The sequence below is a fragment of the Odocoileus virginianus genome, chromosome 27 (genome assembly GCF_023699985.2).
Source record: "Odocoileus virginianus isolate 20LAN1187 ecotype Illinois chromosome 27, Ovbor_1.2, whole genome shotgun sequence".
Lineage (NCBI taxonomy): Eukaryota > Metazoa > Chordata > Mammalia > Artiodactyla > Cervidae > Odocoileus > Odocoileus virginianus.
Genome location: NC_069700.1, coordinates 40,291,077 through 40,316,531, shown reverse-complemented (window position 1 = coordinate 40,316,531; position 25,455 = coordinate 40,291,077). Strand labels below are relative to the sequence as shown.

At 41.8% G+C, this 25,455-nt stretch overlaps 1 protein-coding gene and 1 long non-coding RNA gene across 6 annotated transcripts in view; one reads left to right on the top strand and one right to left on the bottom strand.

The window, feature by feature from the left end:
• The window catches only part of PRIM2 (DNA primase subunit 2), a 393,899-nt gene extending 375,918 nt beyond the window's left edge, over positions 1 to 17,981 (bottom strand). For 2 of the 5 annotated variants that reach the window (XM_070456735.1, XM_020913537.2), the window contains exons 1-5: positions 17,316 to 17,704; positions 16,529 to 16,691; positions 14,662 to 14,765; positions 12,075 to 12,154; positions 10,464 to 10,584 (exon numbers count right to left, since the gene is read on the bottom strand). In XM_070456735.1, the coding sequence (XP_070312836.1) occupies positions 10,464 to 10,584; positions 12,075 to 12,154; positions 14,662 to 14,765; positions 16,529 to 16,682 (459 nt within the window). In that variant the 5' untranslated portion in view covers positions 16,683 to 16,691; positions 17,316 to 17,704. Of the gene's footprint in view, positions 1 to 10,463; positions 10,585 to 12,074; positions 12,155 to 14,661; positions 14,766 to 16,528; positions 16,692 to 16,788; positions 16,941 to 17,315; positions 17,705 to 17,772 lie in introns of those variants that run through there. The other 3 variants (XM_020913550.2, XM_020913544.2, XM_020913561.2) reach the window with 3 other exon arrangements.
• Positions 17,982 to 18,052: 71 nt separating this feature from the next.
• LOC139031470 (uncharacterized) overlaps positions 18,053 to 25,455 on the top strand; it is a 52,831-nt gene continuing 45,428 nt past the window's right edge. The window contains exon 1 of the long non-coding RNA XR_011483971.1: positions 18,053 to 18,231. This is a non-coding gene — a long non-coding RNA (uncharacterized lncRNA). The remainder of the gene's footprint in view (positions 18,232 to 25,455) is intronic.

The window sequence follows — 25,455 nt, the reverse complement described above, 5'->3', positions numbered from 1 at the left end:
CTAAAAATGTACATTCTCCCAAGACTGAATCAGGAAGAAATAGAAAAATGTGAATAGACCAATTATCAGCATTGAAACTGAAACAGTAATCAAAAATCTCCCAGCAAACAAATGTCCAGGACCTGATGGCAACACTAGTGGAGCACACCAAAGATTTACAGGAGATCTAAAATCTATCCTTCTCAAACTACTCCAAAAACTGAAGAGGAAGAAACACTTCCAAACTCATTCAATGAAGTCCACATTACTATGATAGCAAAACCAGACAAACACATCACACACACAAAAAAAAAATCACTGATAAACACAGGTACAAACATCCTCAACAAAACACAAGCAAAACAAATTCAACAATACATTAAAAGGAAAATATACTATGAACATATAGGATTTACCCCAGACATGTAAGGATGCTTCAATATCTGCAAATCTATTAGGTGTGATGTGAAACTAACAGAGAATAAAAATCATATGATGATCTTAGATGCTGAAAAAGCTTTTGACAAAATTCAAAAACCACTTATGGGAAAAACACTCAACAAAGAGGGAATAGAAGGAATATCCCTCAACATAAAGGCCAGATATGACAAATCTACAGCCAACATCAAACTCAACAGTGAAAATCTGAAAGCATTTCATTTACAATCAGGAACAAGACAAGCGAGCCACTCTCAACTCTCATTCAATGTAGTATTGAAGTCTTAGCAATAATCAGACAAAGAAAAAAAATAAAAGGAATTCAAATCAGAAAGAAAGAAGTCAAACTGTTACTGTTGACAGATGACATGATACTATATACAGAAAATCCTGAAGAGGCCACTATAAAACTATTAAAACTAATAATGAATCTTGTAAAACTGCAGGATACAAGATTAACATACAGAAATCTGTTGCATTTCCATACACTAACTACGAGCTAACAGAAAGAGGAATTAAGAAAACAATCTCATTTACAACTGCACTCACAAGAACGAAATATCTAACAGAGAAAATCTAACCAAGGAAGTAAAAGACTTTTACTCAGAAAACTTTAAGACACTGATCAAAGAAACTAAAGAGGACATAAGCAAATGGAAAGATAAAGCACGCTGATGGACTGGAAGAAATAATATTGTTAAAATGATCACACTGGGCATCCTCGATGGCCCCGTGATTAAGATTTCACCTTCTGGTTCAGGGGACACAGATTCCTTCGTCCAGGAAGATTCCACATGGCATAGGGTAGCTGAGTCCGTGTACTACAACTAATAAGCCAGCATTCTAGAGCCCAGGAGTTGCAACTGCTTAGCCCATGTGCTGCAACTACTGAACCTCGTGTGCCCTAGAACCCATGCTCCACAACAAGAGAAGCCATCACAAGAAGACTGCACACCACAACAAAAAGCAGCCCTTGCTTGATGCGACTAGAGAAAGCCTGCGCACAGCAACAAAGACCCAGTGCAGTCAGATAAATATTTTTTTTAATGACCTTACTACCTAAGGCAATTTACAAGGTCAGTGCAATTTCTATAAAAATACAAATGGCATTTTTCACAGCACTAAAACAAATAATTCTAAAATCCATGTGGAAATAACAGAAGATCCCAAATAGCCAAAACAATCTTAAGAAAGAAAAACAAAACTGGAGGAATCATACTCCCTTATTTCAAACTATACTACAAAGCTACAGTAATCAAAACAGTATGATACTGGTACCAAAGGAAATACATTATATGAATGGGACAGAATAGCGAGCCCAGAAATAAACCCATACTTATGTGGTTAATTAATCTAAAACAAAGGTGTCAAGAATATAAAATAGGGAAAAGGCAGCCTACTCAATAAGTGGTGTTGAGAAAACTAGATAGGTACAAAAGAATCAAATTGAACTACTCTCTTACACCAGACACAAAAATAAACTCAAGATGGAATTAAAGACATAAATGGCCAATAGGCACATGAAAAGATGCTCAGCATCACCACTCATCAGGGAAACGCGTATCAAAACCAAAAGGAGATGTCACCTCACACTTGTCAGGATGACTACCATTAAAAAGACAACAAATAACAAGTGCTGGTGAGGAGGTGCAGAAAAGGGATCCCTGGTACACTCTTGATGGGATTGATTGTAAACTGGTGCAGCCACCATGGAAAACAGTATGGAAGTTCTTCAATAAACTAATACTAGAATGTCCATCATCCAGCAATTTCACTTGTGGGTATCAGCCTGAAGAAAACAAAAACACTAATTCAAAATGATACATGCATTCCAATGTTTACTGCAGTATTATTTACCTTAATCAAGATATGAAAAAAACCTAAGTATCCACTGATAAAGGAATGAATAAAGAAGATATGGTATGTTTGTTTATGTGTATGTGTGTGTACACACACAACAGAATTATTACTCAGCCATTAAAATAATGAAATCATGTCATTTGCAACAATATATGATGAACCTACAGGGTATTATGCCAAGTGAGATAAGTCAATCAGAAAAACAAATACGGTGTGACCTTATTTACTATTGAAATCTAAAAAACAAAACAAAGAAAACAAAATGAAAACAGACCTATAGATACAGAGAACAAACATATGTTTGCCAAAAGGCAGGGAGCAGAAGGTAGGCGAAATAGGTAAAGGAGATTAAGAAGTACAAATCTCCAGTTTAAAACAATAAGTCACAGGGATATGATTAAGGAATATAGTCAATAATGTTGTAATAACTTTTGGTAACAAATGACTACTTGACATCGTGGTGATCATTTCATAATGCATGCAAATCACATCATTATGTAGGACTCCTGAAACTAACCTAACACTATACATCAACTATACTACAACTCAAAAGAAAAAAAAAAGAACACACATCTTGAATCAGTAACTTAAACTTCTACCTTAAGAAACTAGATGGGGAGAACAAACCAAACCCTAAACAAACAAAAGGAAAACAGTAAAAATTGTTAACTGATAATAATAAAGAGTATAAGAGAAAAACAAGAGAAAAATCAACAAAACCAAAAGTTATCTGAAAAGATCAATAAAATTGACAACTGTACTTAAATGATCAAAAAAAAAAGATTTAAATTACTAAAATCAGGAATTAAAGAGAAGGTATCATAACCAATCTTTAGAAATGAAAAGGATTATAAAGGGACAGTAACTGGAGAGTTCTTTGGTATTGAAAAAGGTCCTACTTTCCACCTACCCCTATACTGGTAGAGGAAAATAGATTTAATCATGTATCTTGTGGGGGGTTTTCCCTACAGGAAATCATGTTAAGGCTAAGTGCCAGATTTCATAAAATTGTTTGCAAGAGGTTTGATGAGAATTTAATAAGAATATCTCACTTTTGACAGAACTGCCTGTGTCTGACAGCTGCATTCTAAGTTTGTTTTGTTTTTTCACTGCACTGGGGGGGCTTTTTCTAGTTGCGGCACACAGGCTTACTACAGGGGCTTCTCTTGTTGTGGAGCATAGGCTAGGGTGTGCAGGCTCAGTGGTTGTGGTGCATGGGCATCAACAGTTACCCTGCAGCATGTGGGATCCTAGTTCCTGCACCAGGGATCAAACCCATGTCCCCTGCATCAGCAGGCAGATTCTTAACCACTGGACCACCACGGAAGTCCTGTGTTATAAGTTTTGATTAGTGGCTTTGGTTAGAAATATGAGCTCCCAACAAGTTCCCAAGCTCAGAAAGATGCTTGTAGGATCAGAGCCAGCCTTCTGGCTACAGCTTTTGAACAGCAGTAGCTTTATATTGGGTTTCCCTGGTGGCTCAGTGGTTAAAAAACCCACATGCCACTGCAGGTTCAATCCCTGGGTTGGAAAGATCCTCTGGAGAAGGAAATGGCAACCCTCTCCAGTATTCTTGCCTAGAGAATCCTATGGATAGAGGAGCCTGGCAGGCTACAGTCCACGGGGTCGCAAACAGTCAGACACGACTGAGCAACTGAACAACAATAAGATGGGCTTCCCAGTTGGCACTAGTGGTAGGGAACATGCCTGCCAATGCAAGAGATGTAAGAGACACGGGTTCGATCCATGGATTGGGAAGATCCCATGGAGGAGGGCATGGCAACCCACTCCAGTATTCTTGCCCGGAGAATCCCATGGACAGAGAAGCCTGGGCTCTGGTGAGCTAAGGTCAACAGTGTTGTGAAGAGTCACATGAATGAAGGGACTTAGCACATGAACAACTATAAGCACCAGTTACATCATAGATGCAATGGACAAATCTCCAGAAAACAGGAATTACCACAACTAACTCAAGAAGTAGAAAATCTGAATAAATCTGCAAGTAAAGAAAACAAATCAGTAATTTTAAAACACCCCACAAAGAGAAGCCTAGATCTAGAAAGATCATTGGTAAATTCTACCAAATGCTTAAAATTTAAGACCAATCTTTCACAACTTATTCCCAAAAATAGAAGAAGAAACACTTCTCAACTCACTGTATGAGACCAGTATTATCCTAACTTTTACACTCTCCTCTTTCACTTTCATCAAGAGGCTCTTTAGTTCTTCTTTGCTTTCTGCCATAAGGGTGGTGTCGTCTGTGTATCTGAGGTTATTGATATTTCTCCCGGCAATCTTGATTCAGGCTTGTGTTTCATCCAGCCCAGCATTTCGCATGCTATATTCTGCATAAAAGTTAAATAAGCAAGGTGTACAGCTTGATGTACTCCTTTCCCAATTTGGAACCAGTCTATTGTTCCATGTCCAGTTCTAACTGTTGCTTCTTGATCTGCACACAGATTTCTCAGGAGGCAGGTCAGGTGGTCTGGTATTCCCATCTCTTCGAGAATTTTCCACAGTTTGTTGTGATCCACACAGTCAAAGGCTTTAGCATAGTCAATGAAGCAGAAGTAGATGTTTTTCTGGAATTCTCTTGCTTTTTCGATGATCCAACAGATGTTGGCAATTTGATCTCTGGTTCCTCTGCCTTTTCTAAAAACAGCTTGAACATCTGAAGTTCTCAGTTCACAAACTGTTGAAGCCTGGCCTGGAGAGTTTTGAGCATTACTTATACTAGTGTGTGAGATGAGTACAATTGTGGGGTAGTTTGAACATTCTTTGGCATTGTCTTTCTTCGGGATTGGAATGAAAACAGAACTTTTCCAGTCCTGTGGCCACTGCTGAGTTTTCCAAATTTGCTGACATATTGAGTACAGCACTTTAACAGCATCATCTTTTAGGCTTTGAAATAGTTCAACTGGAATTCCATCACCTCCACTAGCTTTGTTCATAGTGATGCTTCCGAAGGCCCACTTGACTTCGCACTCCAGGATGTGTGGCTCGAGGTGAGTGATGACACCATTGTGGTTATCACAATATTAATAAAATAAAGGGCAAAGCCCTATGATCATTTCAACAGGTGTAGAAAAAGCACAAAATCCCTTTCACAATGAAAATGTTCAATGAAAATTATAAATCTCAGTCTGTAAAGGCTATCTACAAAAACCCCAGAGCCAACATCATTTATCTTAGTAACAGACTAAACACTTTCACCCTAAAATCAGGCACAAGACAAGTAATTCCACTACTGTCACTTCTATTCAACACTGTACTAGAGATGCTAGCTAACGATATAAGGCAAAAGTAAATAAAAAGCATCCAGATTGAAAACTAAGAATTGTTTCTTTATAAGAGCCAACCTTCTAAGGAATCCACTAAAAACTGTCAGAATAAATGATTTTGTAAGGGCACAGGATACCAAATCAATATACAAAAATCAACTGGATTTCCATATGCTAGCAATGAACATTTCAAAAATGAAAGAAGCAGCTATATCTACAATGACAGTAAAGAATAAAATACTGAGGTATAAATAAGTACATAATTTTGTTAAAAAAAATTAAAGCCCTCAAGAAACAGAAAAAAATTCCCATGTTCATTGATCAGAAGACTTAATATTTAAAAGACAGCACACATGCACGCTTATTCGCTCAGTCACGTCCGACTCTTTGCAATCCCCATGGACCCCACCAGGCTCCTCTGTTCATGGGATTTTCCAGGCAAGAATATTGGAATGGGTTGCCATTTCCTATCCTAAGGGATTAAGACGGCAATACTGTCCAAATGGATCTTCATAGACCTCATAATCCCAACCTGAACCCCAGCTGGTCGGTAGAAACTAACAAGCTGATCCTAAAATTCATAAAATATAAAGAACCCAGAATAGTGAAAATAACCTTGAAAGAAGAACGAAGTGAGAAAATGCACGCTACCGAATTTGAAATCATATTACAAAACTAGAGAAATCAATATTTAAGACCACATAGTACTGACATACGGAGAAACACGTGGGTGCCAAGTCACTTAGTCACGTTCAATTCTGCAACTCCATGGACTGCCAGGCTCCTGTCACACAGCGCTAATAAAACTGAGTCCAGAAATAAACTAATTTATGGCCAAATGACTTTTGATAAGAGTGAAAAGACGATTCAAAGAGGTAAGAAGAGCCATTTCAACAAATGATGCTAGGTCAACTTTATATCCACATGCAAAACAATGAAGCTGGGCCCCTCCCTACTTTACACCATACACAAAAATCAACTTAAAATGTAAACAGACTTAAACAGACCTAAAAAGGACAAAAACTATAAAACTCTTAGAGAAAACCATAGGCATAAATCTTCATGACCATCTGTTAGGCAAATCCTTCTCAGAGCCAACAACAAAAACACAAATAACAAAAGGAAAAACACAACTTACACTTCATCTACATTAAAAACTTTCATGTTGCAAATGATCCTAACAACAAAATGAAATGACAAGGACTTCTGCCGTGATTCAGTGATAAAGAATTTGCCTGGCAATGCAGGGACATGGGTCCAATCCCTGATCGTGGAAGATTCTACACGGCAAGGAGCAACTAAGCCCGTGTGCTACAACTATTGAAACCAGCACTTTATAGAGTCCACAAGCTGCGTCTGCAAGCAACTACTGAGCCTGTGTGCCACAAGTACTGAAATCCACATGCCTAGAGCTTCTGCTCTGCAGCAAGAGAAGCCACTCTAACAAGAAACCCACACACTGCAATAATGAAGAGTAGTAGCCCCTGCTCGCTGCAACTAGAGAAAGCCCGCATGCAGCCATGAAGACCCAGTGCAACCATAAATAAATAATTTTTTTTAAAAATGACAATCCTCAGGGTGGAAGAAAAAGATTTCTAATTCATAGAATTAGACCTTATAGTGGCTGTGTATTCAGAATATGTAAAGAATATGTAACAGTAAACCATAAAAAGACAATTTAAATAAAAAATAGACAAAGGATACAAACAAACATTTCTCCAAACAAAATATACAAACAACCAATAAGTACATGAAAAGATGCTAACCTCATCAGTCACTATGAAATCAATCACAGATGAAAATCAAAACCACAAGGACATATCACTTCACACCCACCAGGATGACTATAATCAAAAAAAAAAAAGACAGAAGCAACTGCTATAGAATGTAAAGAAACTAGAACCCTAACAAACTAGTGAGATGTACAACGATGCAGCCCCTCCAGAAAAGTTTGGGAGTTCTTCGAAAGTTTAAATATAGAATTACTCTATGAGCTAACAATCCCACTCCTAGGTGTATATCTGGAATAAATAAAAAGATATCCACACAAAAATGTGTAAGCAAATATTCACTGCAGCATTACTCATCATAGCTAAAATGTTGAAATAATCCAATGTCCATCAACTTCTGAAAAAAAAAATGACTGTAAAATGAATGAAGTACAGATATGTGCTACATATACAACACAGATGAAACCTGGAAATATTATGCTATGCCCATTCACATATACAACATAGATGAAACCTGAAAATATTATGCTAAGTGAAAGAAGCCAGTAACAAAAGACCACAAGTTATATGAAATGTCCATTTATACAAAATGCCCAGAATAGGCAAATTCACAAAGACAGCAGATTAGTTGTTGCCCAGAGATGACAGAGTGACAAACTGAGAATGACAACTAGCAGGCACAGCTCTCGTTTTTAGGGTAATGAAAATGTTCTAAAATTAGATGGTGATCCAACTCTATGATCATACTAAAAGCCAACAAATTGCACACTTTAAGAGTGAAGTTCAAGGTATGAAAACTCTATCTCAGTAAAGCAATTATAAAAAAGTATACTTGTGATCTCACTTATATGTGGGATCTAAAAAAGTTGAACCCAGAAACAGAATAGGACAGTGGCTGCCAGGGGCTGGGCAGCAGAGAAGATGAGAAGATACTGGTGGAAGGGCACAAACATCCAGTTACAGGAGAGATGGGCTCCAGAGATCTCATGATAGCATGGGGCTGCAGCTAAGAGTTCTGCACTGCGTACATGAACGTGGCTATGAGTGGATTCTAAACGTTCTCACCACCACAACAACGAAAGATAATTATGTGAGATTGCTGAGCACCGAAGAATTGATGCTTTTGAACTGTGGTGTTGGAGAAGACTCTTGAGAGTCCCTTGAACAGCAAGGAGATCCAACCAGTCCATCCTAAAGGAAATCAGTCCTGAGTATTCACTGGAAGGACTGATGCTGAAGCTGAAGCTCCAATACTTTGGCCACCTGATGCGAAGAACTGACTCACTGGAAAAGACCTGATGCTGGGAAAGATTGAAGGTGGGAGGAGCAGGGGATGACAGAGGATAAGATGGTTGGATGGCATCACCGACTTGATGGACAAGAGTTTGAGCAAGCTCCAGGAGTTGGTGAGAGACAGAGAAGACTCATGTGCTGCAGTTCATGAGGTTGCAAAGTCAGATACAACTGAGCGACTGAACTGAACTGACCTCACATAATATGCTATGTAAGGATCTGTTAACTATCTTTATAGTGGTAAACATTTCACAACACATACATATATCAGATCATCACACTGTGTACCTTAAACTAACACAACATTAATATATCATCATATCTCAATAAAGCTGGGGGAAAAAAGACACACCATTAATACTATTTACATAAGGCAGGAAGCCACACTGGTTCTTGCTGCAGTGGGCACATCCACTTCTCAGTAGGATAATTCCTTCACGTACTCCTATTTCTACTTTTTTACTTTATTTGGCCTGGAGTCACCCATTCTAATGCCCAAATACACACCACGTAATACTACTAACACAAAGTTCAAAGACAGGCAGAATCATTCATGATATTAAGAGTCAGGACAGTGATTATCAGAGATGGGGTGGTAAATGCAAGGAGACACAAGGCAACACCAGGTGACTGCAAGGTTCTCTTCCTTAACCTTCATGATACTTCATGGAGCTAGAGAGTTATGACTTGTGCAGTTTTCTGTGTATGTTATACTTCAGTAAAAAAGTTTTTTAAAAAAACAAACAAAAAATTCTATCTGACCTATTAAGACAATCTAGAATAAACACAATGTCAAAAATATTTCTTCTCTATGACCTACTAAAACCATAATTTCAACAGCAAAAAAAAAAAAAAAAATTTTTAATATGAGAAGATCAATGAACTATAACTGATATTCGCAGTAACGGACTTCACTAAAGATCAGAGCTCTAAGCAGAGTGGAGAGCGCGTGGGCTTTGGGTGAGACGGTACTGGGACCACCACTCTTCTCTGTCTGAGCAGACGTCACAAGAAACCTCACGGGCTTCTTGGAAGCGAGTGAAACGTTGGACAGCGCCTTGCTCACAGGTGACACACTGAATGTCCACCAAAGGCTTATGCATTTCTCTTCACACATCTCCTTCCCCCCAAAGCAGGAAGCCACACTGCTTGGTGCAGTGGACACATCCATGTCTCAGCAGGACAGTTCCTTCAGTTACTCCAATTTCTACTTTTTTACTTTATTTGGCCTGGAGTCACCCATTCTAATGCCCAAATACAGTCCTGACCATCCTACTTCCATCTGATGGCTCTAAGTTTCCCAAAACAGAATTTTTTTCTTCCCACTGCAGCACAGGCCCACCTAAAAGACATAAATTCTGTTTCTATCCACAATAATTATCCTTGCTAAAAATATACCCAACATTTCTTCTTTTATAATTCCTACATGTAACTCATTCAGATCTGTCTACAAAATTATACCTTAGAACTATTCAGAGATTTTGCTGACAATGACTTCTAAAATAAAGTATCATCCACCCTAAACCTCACTGCTGGAAATAAGCACTACCACTTCTCTGTTTTCTCTGGAATATTACGAGCTTTAAATTTTTGGCCTAGAAGATTCTGGTTAAAGATGAACTTTTATAAATTAAACCTTTTTGTGCTTTCATAAATCACATACTTAATACAGTAACTAAATAAATGTGACACTCTGTTACTAAGGAGCCCCTTTTCTTCTAGTTATGGAAGAGAAAGGTTCACTTTGTGTGAAGCCAGCAGTTGTTTTTTCAGGAGAGTCCTCAGGAAGAAAATGTAAAGAGAACAAACTCCACATATTAACACCAGCACTGAAGGTCAAGGGAGGTGACAACAATTGGAAAGACTATAAAAATATACTTACAGCCTCAAACTGTAAATGGCTATCCTTTAAGAAACTCTGAATTTTGTCCTTGGGTAAAATACTGAATCGAAATCGAAGGAGATCCATTTCTTGTTGAATAAACCAGCGCCTAAGATCTTCACTAAAACAGAGACAAGAAAACTGTAAGTGAAAAGTTCAAAGACAATTTTAAAAGTCCACTGATTATTAAATACAAGAAATTCCTATGAAACAACATTTAAAGGTGAGCAAGAGGACAACAGACTGAAGTTCATTAACAGCATCAAGCTCTCTACTATAGTAAGAGTGTGAATACAGGTGACATGTCACAGTCTCCCAGGACTGAGTAGAATATGGGAAAGAAAGATGTTTTGAACATAATTAAAAGAATTAAATACAGAGTCTAGCTGCATTATCATCAAATAACATAAAATAGTACACTTCATTTAACCTAACTGCAAAGTATTTGTTTGTATCCCTCCTGTTAATGCCAAATAAACATCAAAAGTTTTTAAAGGTAATTTTACCTCTGAATAGATTATGATCAGATAAACTCTGCAAAGTAAACTTTGCTTATAGCTTTAGAGTTTATAACTTGACAAAATTTAATATGCATTAAGATACCTCAATTTTTTAAAAGTCAACATTTGTTACTGTTTAGTCACTAAGGCGTGTCCCACTCTTTCGCAACCCATGGACTGCAGCCTGCCAGGTTCCTCTCTCGATGGGATTTTTCCAGGCAATAATACTGGAGTGGGTTGCCATTTCCTTCTCCAGGGGATCTTCCCCATCCAGGGATCAAATCCACATCTACACTGGCAGGAGGATTCTTTACCACTGAGCCACCAGAGAAGCCCCAAAAGTCAATATATAACATTAATTTATAAGACAGATGGGCATTATTGTTGTTATAAAATAATTAAGCTACTCCATGTAAAATATGATTTCTTTCCTCAAATGATTTTCACATTGTCAGCAATTCACTTATTGCATAAATTGCATAACCTGCATATGCTTTTTTAACAAAAGAAAAACTCTAGGACCAAAGCTGGTCAATAATTTCTCAGTCATTATCGTGGGATAGTAAATAACTCAAGATTCCCATTTGATAAGCCTATTGCCAAAAAAGAAACAGAAAAGAAACATAGTAAGTATGCAATGTAGCCAAAATAAATATAAGAAAAAACACAGTTAAAAAAAAAAAAAAAGCAACTAACTCCTTCCGCTGGGTGGCACTACTGACGTCTAAGAAACTACCAAAGGAAAAGATCTTAATCTAATGGACACCAGCCCATACAAGTCAACTGCTAAAACCTGTGCAGATTCAAGAGTGTGTTTGATTCCAAAATCCTTCTTCCTAATGAAATCACCTCTAATTTTAAATCCTAAATGAAGAATCCCTCCCATAAAGTAAAAAACGTTTTAATAGGCAAAATCTGCAAAAATACTTATTTTTTTTTTTTTAGTCAACTTGTTTCAAACAATTCACTACAATAGCATTCAGTCCATGAACCACTGGTTTCTGATGTCATCCTGGGATTTCCTACGATGGGTACAATACCTGTCAGCCCTCCTGCACCAGTTTATAGCCCAAGAATCAGATTTGACTGCAGAAGACAAAGATATACTCACGACTGGCAGTAAGCAAGGCGCAAAATAAAGTGAGAAATGTGATCTTTTCTCCGAGGTTCGTATTCATCTTCCAAACTTTCCTGAAAAACAATGGCAAATGAAGAAAATAAAGCAGAACAGTGAAAGGTGTAAAGAATTACTGAGTCAGCATAAGCCAATGGTGAAGCAGAAGTTCAATAACACAGATTTCATAATATGCTCCCCAGGATGAGTATCATTTTACTTAGGTTGACAACTGGGTGAAACACAACTGAACAACACCACCTCCCGGGTTTGGATCCCACTATTTTCTTCCTCCTCTAACTTTCCTTCTCGTTCAGCCTACACCCAGCCACTCACCTTTTCCACCACTTCCCAGATAAACCCTCAACTATTTTCATTTCAACCATTTGGCAAAACCTAGACTCTAAACAAATCCACAGGTCTATACTCTGCAGTCCTGTTCCCAAAATGCTGAAAACTTCTGGGGAAAAAATATACAATTATAGGAATTTGGAACATTAAAAATTCACAGTCTCTACCCTCAACTGGTCACAAAGAGTCAGACATGACTGAGCGACTGAACAACAACAAACCTCAACTGGACCTTTATCAACACCCAGGAATCTTTTTTTTTAATATATATATCTTATTGAAGTAGAGTTGACTTACAACATTTCAAGTGCACAGCAAGGTGATTTAGTTACACAAATACACATATATTATTTTTGAAATTATTTTCCATCATATGTTATTACAAGATATTAACTATAGTTTTCTATACTATACATAAACCTTTGTTGCTTGTTGCATATCTACTTTTTAATTAGAAATCTAGCATTCTAGTCATACTAAGTCAAACAAGTAACACCAAGGAATCCTTCCTCAAGTTCAACAGTCAGAGCAAACATGTCCTGAGCACTCCTGATGTACCAGGCAGTTATAAGCGTTTTTAATCCATTAACCCACATAATCCTTTGAAAGCCCCTATGAGGAGGGCACCACTATATCCCTATTTTAAAGATGAGGAAACTGACTTTGTTCCAGATCACAAGCCTGTAAGCAGCAAAGCTGGGATCTGGCCCCATAACCATTCCTTCCCCCATCTCAGGACAACTGTTTTGATCTTCACTAGGTGGCCAATGCTCCCCAATACACCACCGTCCCCTCTTCTCATCACAGGACCTCACCTACTTTACAAAAAGCAAAGGCCTCAGGCCGACTCCTCAGCCCAAACTCCTGCCACTGCGTGTGGTGCTGCCTTCCCCACTATCCCTACTGACAGATCTCTCTCTCTCCTCCTACTCACAGCTGATCCCACACGGAAACTCCGCAGCCCACCTGCTCCTGCCTCCTAAGGACCGTGACTAGTAAAAGTTCTCTCAAAGTATCTACAATCGCCCTCTCTTCTCTTCCAGATCTTTCTGCTCAACTTATAAATACATTCAAACATATGCTGTCATGTGTATGTATCTTTTCCCCTCACATTTTCCTACACTCAGACCTACCTCCCCCCATCTTTTCAGCTAAACATGTTAGAAAAGGAAATATTCCACACTCACCTCTCACCTCTCTCCTCCAAACACTACCACTGTTCCACCTTCTGCCTCTGTCTACAAGTCCAGATCTGTTGCACACCCTGAAGCCCTCGAGATAGCTCCACATGCACCTCAGTTACAATGAGAACTAAACTGTCTTCTTTCTAGTAAGACTTGCCTCCTCTCCTGTATATCCCACCATTCACCCAGCTGTCCTCACCAGAAACCCGAGTGTCATTCAGAACTCTTCTGTCCCTCCTCCTTGTACTCAATTTCTATAATCTTATGATTCCATCTTCTCACTATCTCTTCAATCAGTCCTCTTCACCGCATTCAATTTACTTGTCATCTCCAAGCTCCTGACTGGTGTTCCCCAACAGATAATGACCCTGTCCATCCGCTGTTGACATTCATCTTCTCAAAATAAAAATGAGATCACATTCCTTGAGATTCAGTCCCAGCACTATCTCATCCGGGAAGCCCTCCCCAACCTGAGCTAATTCTCTGTGCCTTTGGAGTTCCTCGTTGTTATTTAGTTGTTAAGTCATGTCCCACTCTTTCGCAATCCCATGGACTGTAGCCCACCAAGCTCCTCTGTTCATGGGATTTCCCAGGCAAGAATACTGGAGTGGGTTTCCACTTCCATCTCCAGGGGATCTTCCCCACCCAGGGATAGAACCCACAACTCCTGCATTGGCAGGTAGATTCTTTACCACTGAGCCACTAAGAGAGCAAAAGAGAGTTCCAGGAGCACACTTCAAATAACAGCATTTGTCTCCTTGACTGCACAGGACACATCTGGCAATATCTGGAAACACAGCCCAGAAGCCAGAGATGCCAGTGACTCCCCTAAATGCACCATGGACTCATCAGGTCCCGAATGTCCACATTCCCAAGGTGGAGACACCCTGCCGCACTGGAGTTTGACTGCATGTCAATCATCCCTCGTGGTGGAGAGGTTCCCTCAGGAAGTCTTTTTCAAAGCCCTATGCATAATACAAGACCTTTCCCATGGTTACTACCAGTACATACACAAACTGGAGAACCATCTCTGTCCCTCCTTTACTTACTCTGTAGGAAAATTTGAGCTTCCGAAGCTCAGCCTCCAGCTTACTCTGATACTGTTCAGTTCCCTTCACGTAGCTCACACCAAGATTCTCAACTGATTTTAGCACTAGAAAAAATTTGAAAAACAGAAGGGGGGAAAAATGTATAAATGCAAGGTAATCTTAAAAAACTAAATCCAAGACAAATCGGTGGATAGCAATTCCATAATTACTTTTTATGACAATACTTATGTGTCATTTTCTGCAAGCACATTATATAGGTTATATATTCTTATAAGAGGATAACCTCCAACCACATGCAGAAAATAACCACATCCCACAGCATAACCTCATACCAGGGATTCTCAACCGGAAGGGAGAGAGGGATGGGGACAATCACTGATGTACTGAGCATCACTGCTGAGGGATGCATAAGTGTGTCAGCGTGCGCATCCATCCCTCGTGCAGAGCTGGTTGTGAGGCGGCTGCTTCACCAACTCAGCACAGATTCTTCAGAAGACAGCCCGCCCCTTCCTGATGAAGCAGAGAAGGAGAAGACACAGCAGTAAAGAAGCAAACGAGCCACTCTGACTAGATGCTTCGCTCTGTCCAAAGGCTCCTGAAGCCCCTGTCAACCCTTCCTCAGATGAATTCTTCTTCCATTGGTAGGAAAAGAGAGGTTAATGTGAGAATGAAAAACTTCTGAAATGAATCCTGAAGATAAAGCCATGTCCAGCAGGGACCTCCATATTATGGTCTCCCAAACCAAACTCATTCTCTGCTCCTCTTCCTGCCACCCACCTCTAACAGCAGCATTTCTGCCCACCAGATCAGCCACCCTGGAACTTCAGCCCTCCCCACCCGATCCCCTGTTCCTCACACCCAAGTAGTCATCAAACCCTGTCACTTACACCTCCTTGGTATCCCTTCAATCTCTCCTTTCCTGTCCCTGCCTTACCATCTCACCTCCAGGGCCAAACCGAAGGGACCCTTTTCAACCATGGTCTTAACCTCTATGAGCCATCCCAGAACCCGTGCTAAGCTTCCCAGAACCCATTCTCCCTGTCCTTTACTCTTTCATTCAGCAAACGATAATACAGGTACTCTGCAGTAGCAACTCTCGCCAGCTCCTCTAAGAATGACTAACAGTGCCTCACCTCTACTTTTGATCTTCCCATCAGGATACACTCTGGAATATAAACTCTGCAGGCAGTGCTATTATTGCAGTTGACAGCGAACTTATTTCTTTCTTCCACCAACACAGAGAAGACAAGCAGGCTCAAGAAAACTGCTACATCCTTCTTACACCCCAATATCACAGCATTAGCGTGGTACAAAACACCCTTGGTTACCCACAGCTCTCCATTCACCCTGAACTTGCCACCTTTCCCTCCAGTGTGACACTCTCTCTGGTGCTTCCAACTCTTACTTCAGACTATTATCTCAGCTTGCAAAAACCCCTCCCTTCCTCTCTATTGAGAAACTGCTACTCCTCCTTCAAGATCCAGGTCACAATTCAACTTCTCTTAAGAAGTTTTACTTTATCAGACTAAATCAATCATTCCCATCTCTTTGTTTCAATAACACCTCTATTAGAGCACTTAAAATACTAAACTATAATTACTGCTTTGGACATCTGTTTCCATGTATTAGAATACAGCTTCAACAAAGATGACAATTTCATTACTCAGCTCAAAATCCCTACCGCCTAGAATAAAGTGGCACTCAATAAATATGCACAGTACATGGAAAAAATAAATGAACAGCTAAATCTCAACGAAAAACCTCAGCAAATATTAGTTTAAAGAAGCAAATAAATTACTCTAATTTATCTCTACAAGGTATAAGTGAGGTTCTCAGGAATACATAAACTCAAATTCACATCACTCACATTTAACTCTATCGATAGCCAACGTTTCAAATTCTGTCAAAGATACGTTTCCAGAAGGTGGCTGCAAGTAAAACTGAAGGCTATGTGGGTAGCAAGCATTCCTCTGGTCATCTGCCAACCTCGGTTTCCTCCGTTTTACTCCAGAAAACTCCATCTTGTTACCCTGAAAGCAAGCACAAAAAATGGTGGGAAATGGAGTTAAAAACAAAAAATAACTCCACACACAAAGGAAAACAAAACTGATTCTGAAGAGCACGCACAACATGTTAAGAGTCGTGTCCCTGTCTTCCAGACCTTCGATAACACCGCTGGAACCGCGGTGCACAGACAGTGGGGAGAGGTGAGCGCTGCGGAGACGCGGGCAGCGGTCCTGACTTCCCGCAACGTCCACAGCAGAGGATGCGGGCTGTCCTCCAGGCATCTGAGCTCTCTCGGAGCTCTCCAGGGTCAGGGTGAGATTGCCCGAGGGCTGCGACCCCGAACTCGGAGGAAAGCGCGGGAGCTTCAGGCTAGGAACGCGACTCCGTGGGCTTCCTCCCTGACAACCCCTAAAAACTGACAGCTGTCTCTCAGGCGCCGCCCGTCGGAGCTCGTCTCCGGAGCGTCCAGCGGCGCCGAGTGACACGCCGCCTCCGCGGACCCCTCACGCAGCGCGGTCTGTCAGCCCCGGCACCCGCCTCCGCCTATACAAGCTACCAGAACGGACTCGCGCGCTCCGCTCTTCTCTAGGCTCGCACGCCTCAACGCCAGGGTTACTGTTCTTTGCAAACCCGACGGCTTCTCTCACCTGCAGCTACACCAAACACAGACACAAGTCGCAACAACCGCTTTTCTCAAATGGCGGGAGAATTCGTACAGGACCGGAAGCGGAAATGGCTGACTGAGGCGCCCGCCCAGCCCAGGCTCGCGCATGCTCAGTGGGGCGCCCTGGGGTCGGGCGGGGCCTCTGGATTTCTGTCCCAGGTACTACACTATTTGGCACGGCCGTGATAAAGCGCTGGATTAAAGCTCCAGTCTCTAGGGGTCTCGGTTCGAATCCCACCGCTGCCAGATGAGTTTGGGCTTCCCTTGAGGCTCAGCTGGTAAAGAATCCGCCTGCAATGCGGGAGACCTGGGTTCGATCCCTGGGTCGGGAAGACCCCTTGGAGAAGGGATAAGCTTCTCACTCCAGTGTTCTGGCCTGGAGAATCCCACGGACTACACAGTCGCAGACTCGCACACGACCGAACGACTTTCACACTCACTGCTGCACTATGTGTGCGTCGGTCTGAGCGGTCGGCACCGGGTCAGCACCGACTCCAGGCTGGGACCTTGGGTGATGATCTCAGAAAGCCCGGCGAGCGGGCGGCCCGGCTCACCGTTCACAGAGGCGGCGGCTAAAAGGCCTGCGTACCGCGGGGCAGCCCGCTTTTCTCCTGGCTGGCGGGCCCCGCGGGCACGGGTGTGCGTCCAGCGCGCCCCTTACGCACACTCGGTGCGCGCCGAGCGCCCGCAGGGCATCCTTGTCGAGCCGGGACGCACGCCTTGCGCACGCGCACCCGGGAACTCTCGGCGTCTGCGGTAGGAGACCGCGGGGCACGGGGCGGTGACTGCAGTGGGGCGCGGGAGGCGACGGCCCCTCTGTGCGCGGCAGCGTTTCGGAACTGAGGCCGCCAGGTGGCGGGTCTCGCTCACAAAAGAGGCCTCGGGAAGTTCCAGTCAAGGTAGGAGGGAGACTTCAAGACGTTCAAGGTTTCGGAAATGCAGCCTGAGCTGAAACGTAGTCAAGCTTCAGAGCACCTGCCTAGCCTGGGCCAAACAGGGGTTGACGTGTTCTGAGGGACTTACATGTCAGTTCATTGTATTGCCATAACCCATTTAAAGGCTCATTTCCCTGATGCTGGGAAAGATTGAAGGCGGGAGGAGAAGGGCAGGACAGAGGATGAGGTGGTTGGATGGCATCACCGACTGGATGATATGATATGCGTTTGAGCAAGCATCGGGAGCTGGTAATGGACAGGGAGGCCTGGCGTGCTGTGGTCCATGGGGTCACAGAGTAGGACACGACTGAGCGACTGAACTGAACCATTTAAGGTTCTGTTCTGTTCAGTTGCTGAGTCACTTCTGAATCTTTCCCAGCATCAGGGTCTCTTCCAATGAGTCGGCTCTTCCCATCAGGTGGTTAAAGTATTGGAGTATTCCATATTCAGCATCAGTCCTTCCAGTGAATATTCAGGGTTGATCTCCTTGCAGTACAAGGGACTCTCAAGCCGTCTTCAGCACCACAAGTCAAAAGCGTTCTCAGCCATCTTTATGGTCCAACTCGCACATCCGCACATGACTACTGGAAAAACGATAGCTTTGACTATATAGACGTTTGTTGAAAAAGTGTTGTCTCTGCTTTTTAACCCACTGTCTAGGTTTGTCATAGCTTTCCTTCTAGGAAGCAAGAATCCTTTAATTTCATTGCTACAGTCCCTGTTATTAACCCACTTTACAGATACGGATTGTACAACAGAGAAGTTGAGTCACTTCAAAGGTCACGTAGTAATTGGCAGAGCCAGGTTCACAGTGTCAGAGACTAGCCAAGCACCACAGTGCTAACCACCAAACTACACCGATTCCACTAACATGTCAGTTGTTACTGTTCAGTCGTTAAGTTGTGTCTAACTCTTTCACCACCCAATGAACCTAAGAGCCCACCAGGCTCCTCTGTCCATGGGATTTCCCAGGCAAGGATACTGGAATGGGTTGCCATTTCCTTCTCAAAGGGATCTTCCAAACCCAGGGATCAAACATGTGTCACCTGCATTGGCTGGCATATTTCTTTACCACCAAGCCACCAGGGAAGCCCTGTAAGACATTACACAGGCTTTAAAAAAAAAAAATTATTGGCGTTTACTTGCTACAGTGTTGTGTTACTGTCTGTTGTAGAGCAGAGTGAATACATATACATATATCACCTTTTGTCACCATAGAGCATTGAGTAGAGTTCCCTGTGCTGTACAGTAGGACGTTCTCATTAGGTATCTATTTTATACCCAGTAGCGTGTTTATGTCAATCCCAATCTCCAAAGTCATCCTACTCTCCCTTCCCCTCTTGGTGTCTGTACATTTGTTTTCTACATCTGCGTCAATTTCTGCTTTGCATATAGGTTCATCTGTACTATTTTTCTAGATTCCACATGTATGTATTAATATGTGATATTTGTTCTTCTGACCTTATTTACTCTGTATGATGCCCTCTAGGTCCATCCAAGTCTTTGCAACTGGCACAGTTTTGATCCTTTTTATGCTGAAAATATTAGTGTTAGTTGCTCAGTTGTGTCTGACTTTTTGCAACCCCATGAACTATAACCTGCCAGGCTCCTCTGTTCATGGAATTCTCCAGGCAAATACACTGGAGTGGATTGCCCTTTCCTCCTACAGGGGATCTTTTCAACCCAGGGATCAAACAAGGGTCTTCTGCACTGCAAGCAAATTCTTTACCATCCAAGTCACCAGGGAAGTCTTTTTATGTCTGAGTAATATTCAGTTGTACATATGTACCACATCTTCTTCATCCATTCCTGCGATGATGGACTTTTAGGTTGATTCCCTGTCCTGGATATTGTAAATATATATGCTTTTGAACAATATTGACCTGGGAAAATGTTTAGGATGCTATGAAGTTAACAGAGCAGAATACATAAAACCATGGATGTATGAATGTGAGTGTTAGACCGTAAAGAAAGCTGAATGCTGAAGAATTGATGCTGGTGTTGGAGAAGACTCTTGAGAGTCCCTTGGACTGCAAGAAGATCAAACCAGTTAATCCTAAAGGAAATCAGTCCTTAATATTCATTGGAAGGACTGATGCTGAAACTGAAACTCCAATACTTTGGCCATCTGATGTGAAGTACTGATTCATTGGAGCAGACCCTGATGCTGGGAAAGATTGAAGGAAGGCAGGAGAAGGGGCCGACAGAGGATGAGATGGTTGGATATCATCACCGACTTGATGGACATGAGTTTGAGTAAGCTCCAGGAGTTGGTGTTGGACAGAGAAGCCTGGCATGCTACACTCCATGGGGTCACAGAGAGTCAAACACAACCGAGCAACTGAACTGAACTGATGTATGCCATATGATTCCAAGGTTGTAAGAACATACCGTTACAATTTTCTGCAGTGTTTCTCACTACTATGAGTGGGCTGCCTTCATCTCCCATTCTTACAACCCAGGCATATATTATGTGTTGCAATCAGAATTTTAGATGCAAGACCATCCCTCTCAGCTATTCTTGTTTTTATTTAACTTTCCTTGGCTTTGTCTTCAGCCTGGTCTTAAACTGGCCCTCTTTTAACTTAAACACAGGCAGTTTCTTTACCATCTGAGCCACCAGGGAAGCAGTGCTCACATCCCCGTGATGTTTGTCTGTGCTAAGTCACTTCAGTCAATTCCAACTATTTCCCACTCTATGGACTGGAGCCCACCAGGTTCCTCTGTCCATGGGATTGTCCAGGCAAGACTACTGGAGAGGGTTGCCCTGCCCTCCTCCAGGGGATCTTCCCCATCCGGGGATCGAACCCATGTCTCTTAGGTCTCCTGCATTGGCAGATGGGTTCTTTACGACTCTTACCACCTGGGAAGCCCTTTTCTACGATTGTTTTTGTTCAGTCACACTCATGTCTGACTGTGACCCCATGGACTGCAGCATGCCAGGCCTCCCTGTCCATCACCAACTCCCGGAGTTTGCCCAAACTCATGTCCATTGAGTCGGTGATGCCATCCAACCATATCATCCTCTGTCATCCCTTTCTCTTCCTGCCTCCAATCTTTCCCAGTATCAGAGTCTCTTCTAATGAGTCAGCTTTCAACATCAGGTGGCCAAAGTATTGGATCTTTTCTATGATAGATGATATTAAATACTTCTTTGGACAATTTAAAAAATTAGTCTATTGCAAACAGAAAAATGCTTACATTGGTGGGAACTAAGACACTGGCAGTGGAACATCTGATGGTATTTTTAAAGTTCTATTTTAATTTTATGTGAAGTTCTCTATAAATTTTAATTCAAGAAATATGTGAAACCTTCCTACAGCATGGCCCCAAGATTCAATGACTTTCTTGCCTGTAGCTGCTCCTAGCCTGTGGAATGACCTACCACCTCTTCCCCAAAGAAGGCCTGGAAGTCCCTACCTGTGTCTCTTTGGGGTGACCTCCCCACTGTAGGAGCTCCAACCCTCCTGAATCAGTATTTCAGTCACCACCCCTCTACCTGTCTCCATCCTCCTGAGCCTTTGCTTATGCTGCATGGTTTGCTCCTGGGTTATACCGCAGCACTTCCATGTCATATAATTTCTTCTCTAGTTCTATCCCTCTTCTGCAGATAGCCTTCATCTTTGGGGATCATGAGCTACTGGATGACTCGATGAATGTACTCCTCAGGAAAATGCACCTATATTACCAGCTTTGTTAAGTCTTTCAAAAATGTTTGTGAACACATGTGTGGCTGACTGTGTAGCACTACCAGATTTTCATCTCTTGGTGGACAGGCCCCTTTTATTGTCTTTGTCTTCCCTAAACTGCCTGCAAAGTGTCTTTTAAATTAAAAGATGAGATAATAAATGTCATTTTAGGGCCATTTCAGAAAGAGCTGCTTCAGTTCAGTTCAGTCACTTAGTCGTGTCTGACTCTTTGCAACCCCCTTGACTGCAGCATACTAGGCTTCCCTGTCCATCACCAACTCCCAGGGCCTGCTCAAACTCATGTCCATCGAGTCGGTGGTGCCATCCAACCATCTCATCCTCTGTCATCCCCTGCTCCTCCTGCCTTCAATCTTTCCCAGCATCAGGGTCTTTTCCAAGGAGTCAGTTCATTGCATCTGTAATGCAAAGTATTGGAGCTTCAGCATCAGCATTAATCCTTCCAGTGAATACCCAGGACTGATCTCCTTTAGGATGGACTGATTGGATCTCCTTGCAGTCCAAGGGACTCTCAAGAGTCTTCTCCAACACCACAGTTCAAAAGCATCAATTCTTCAGTGCTCAGCTTTCTTTATAGTCCAACTCTCACATTCATACATGACTACTGGAAAAAATCATAGCTTTGACTACACGGACCTTTGTTGGCAAAGTAATGTCTCTGCTTTTTAATATACTATCTAGGCTGGGCATGGCTTTTCTTCCAAGAAGCAAGCTTCTTAATTTCATGGCTGCAGTCACCATCTGCAGCGATTTTGGAGCCCAAGAAAATAAAGTCTGTCACTGTTTCCACTGTTTCCCCATCTATTTGCCATGAAGTGATGGGACCAGATGCCATAATTATGGTTTTCTGAATGTTGGTTTTTAAGCCAACTTTTTCACTCTCCTCTTTCACTTTCATCAAGAGGCTCTTTAGTTCTTCTTCGCTTTCTACCACAAGGGTGGTGTCATCTGCATATCTGAGGTTATTGATATTTCCCCCAGCAATCTTGATTCCAGCTTGTGCTTCATCCAGCCCAGCATTTCTCATGATGTACTCTGCATATAAGTTAAATAAGCAGGGTGACAATATACAGCCTTGACATACTCCTTTCCCAATTTGGAACCATATACAGTCCATTTTTCCATGTCCAGTTCTAACTGTTGCTTCTTGACCTGCACACAGATTTATCAGGAGGCAAGTAAGGTGGTCTGATATTCCCATCTCTTTAAGAATTTTCCACAGTTTGTTGTGATCCACACAGTCAAAGGCTTTAGCATAGTCAATGAAGCAGAAGTAGAAGTTTTTCTGGAATACTCTTGCTGTTTGTATGATCCAACAGATATTGGCAATTTGATCTCTGGTTCCTCTGCCTTTTCTAAATCCAGCTTGAACATCTGGAAGGTCTCGGTTCACAATCTGTTGAAGCCTGGCTTGGAGAATTTTGAGCATTACTTTGCTAGTGTGTGAGATGAGTGCAATTGTGTGGTAGTTTGAACATTCAGTGTTGTAAATGTTCAACATTTGAACATTGAACAAAGAAAAGCATTGCCTTTTTTTGGGATTGGAATGAAAACTGACCTCTTCCAATCCTGTGGCCACTGCTGAGTTTTCCAAATTTGCAGTCATGTTGAGTGCAGCTCTTTCACAGCATCATCTTTTAGGATTTGAAATAGCTCAACTGGAATTACATCATCACCTCCACTATCTTTGTTCGGAGTGATGCTTCCTAAGGACCACTTGACTTGACATTCCAGGAATGTCTGGCTCTAGGTGAGTGATCACACCATTGTGATTATCTGGATCAAGAAGGTCTTTTTTGTACAGTGCTTCTGTGTATTCTTGCCACCTCTTCTTAATATCTTCTGCTTCTGTTAGGTCCATACCATTTCTGTCCTTTATTATGCCCATCTTTGCATGAAATGTTCCCTTGGTATCTCTATAATAGCAAGGAGAGATAAGAGAGCCTTCCTCACTGATCAATGCAATGAAATCGAGGAAAACAATAGAATGGGAAAGACTAAACATCTCTTCAAGTAGAGATACAAAGAGAGAGCTGGAAAAACATACAAACCTTAAAGTTAAACATGTCACATAAGAACTGCCTTTTTATTGTATTAAAGACCTACTTTAAGCTTTGGAGTGCAGAATAGCCTGTGTTCTTTCCACCTATTTTAGCATCTTTATTGCCTTCCCATGCCAGAGTTTTGATCACCGCTTCACCATGAATAGTGTTTTTGGCCATTACATTAGGAACCTATGTATTACAGGACCAATAATGCACAATAATGATACATTTCAGTTCACTGTATCTGGTAAATCACTGTGAGTTCCTCCTGTGTTTATTTCACCAACAAAGTGATTTACCCAATGCTTAGCTCTGGCAACCAAGGTGCGTATAAATTACAGATCTCAACCTCAAAGTCAGGGAAAGGAAAACACATATAAATGTATAACTTTTACTTCTACCAAACCATAACCATCTCAGAAACAGGGACCACTGTGTCATTCATCTTTATAACCCTGGTGACTGGCACTCAGTGGGCTCTCAACAAATATTTATTATCCTGAGCTGATGTAAAATATGAGAGAAAATGAAAAAAAAGTGATGGTTTCAGCTGAATGCTGAACAGATGTTTTGAATCAAATGGAATTCCAACCTATAAAACTTCAAGTCCTCATCTGAAAACTTTGTACACATTCCTTCCAGAATGACTTGGCTACCCCAGTTTAGTCTGTAATAAAGCACAGAGTACCTTTTCTAATGGAATTTCCATGAATCATCACTGCTTAATTCAGTGCCTGCCCTGGGCATTACTCGGCTGCCAACAGACTGTCCCATGGAGCTTCCACCCTCAGGAGACTCCAGTTCCAGAACTTCAGTCCTGTCGTATGTCACACTTAACAGCTGAGATTTTAGTCAGCATGCTTTGTAAATCAAAGAGGTTTCATTTTTACCCTGTGCAGAGTGTGTTGCCCTAAGAAGGCCTGGTAACTTTCTTTACCCAGTGAGGACACTGTAAACACTGTGTCCTTCCAGCCCTTCTTGCATGGAAAGCAGCAGAACAGGAGGCGTTCCCAGCAGGACAGCTGGCCCATGAAAGCTGATGCTCACTCAGGCAGGCACAGTGTGTGAGGTCCAGCTCTGTCACTGCCATGTATCTCGGCTGCCAAGGCAGAGCAGCCTGTCACCCTGCTCTTCCACCCTGATTCCACCATCCTTCCCATCTCACAGCTTACCTCTGGGGAAAACCTAAAACCTCCTTTCTTCCTTTCTTCCAGATTGCTTTTATTAGTCAACATCAAGAAGCAAGAGAACTGAAAAGAAAGCATATATTAAAAGAAAGTACAATGCAAAAATCCCGAACAAAATACTAGCAAAGAGAATTGAAAACACAGGAAAAGGATCACACACCATGATCAAGTATGGTTTACTCCAGGGATGCAAGGATTCTTTGATATATGCAAATCAATCAATGTTATGCACCATATAAACAAACTGAA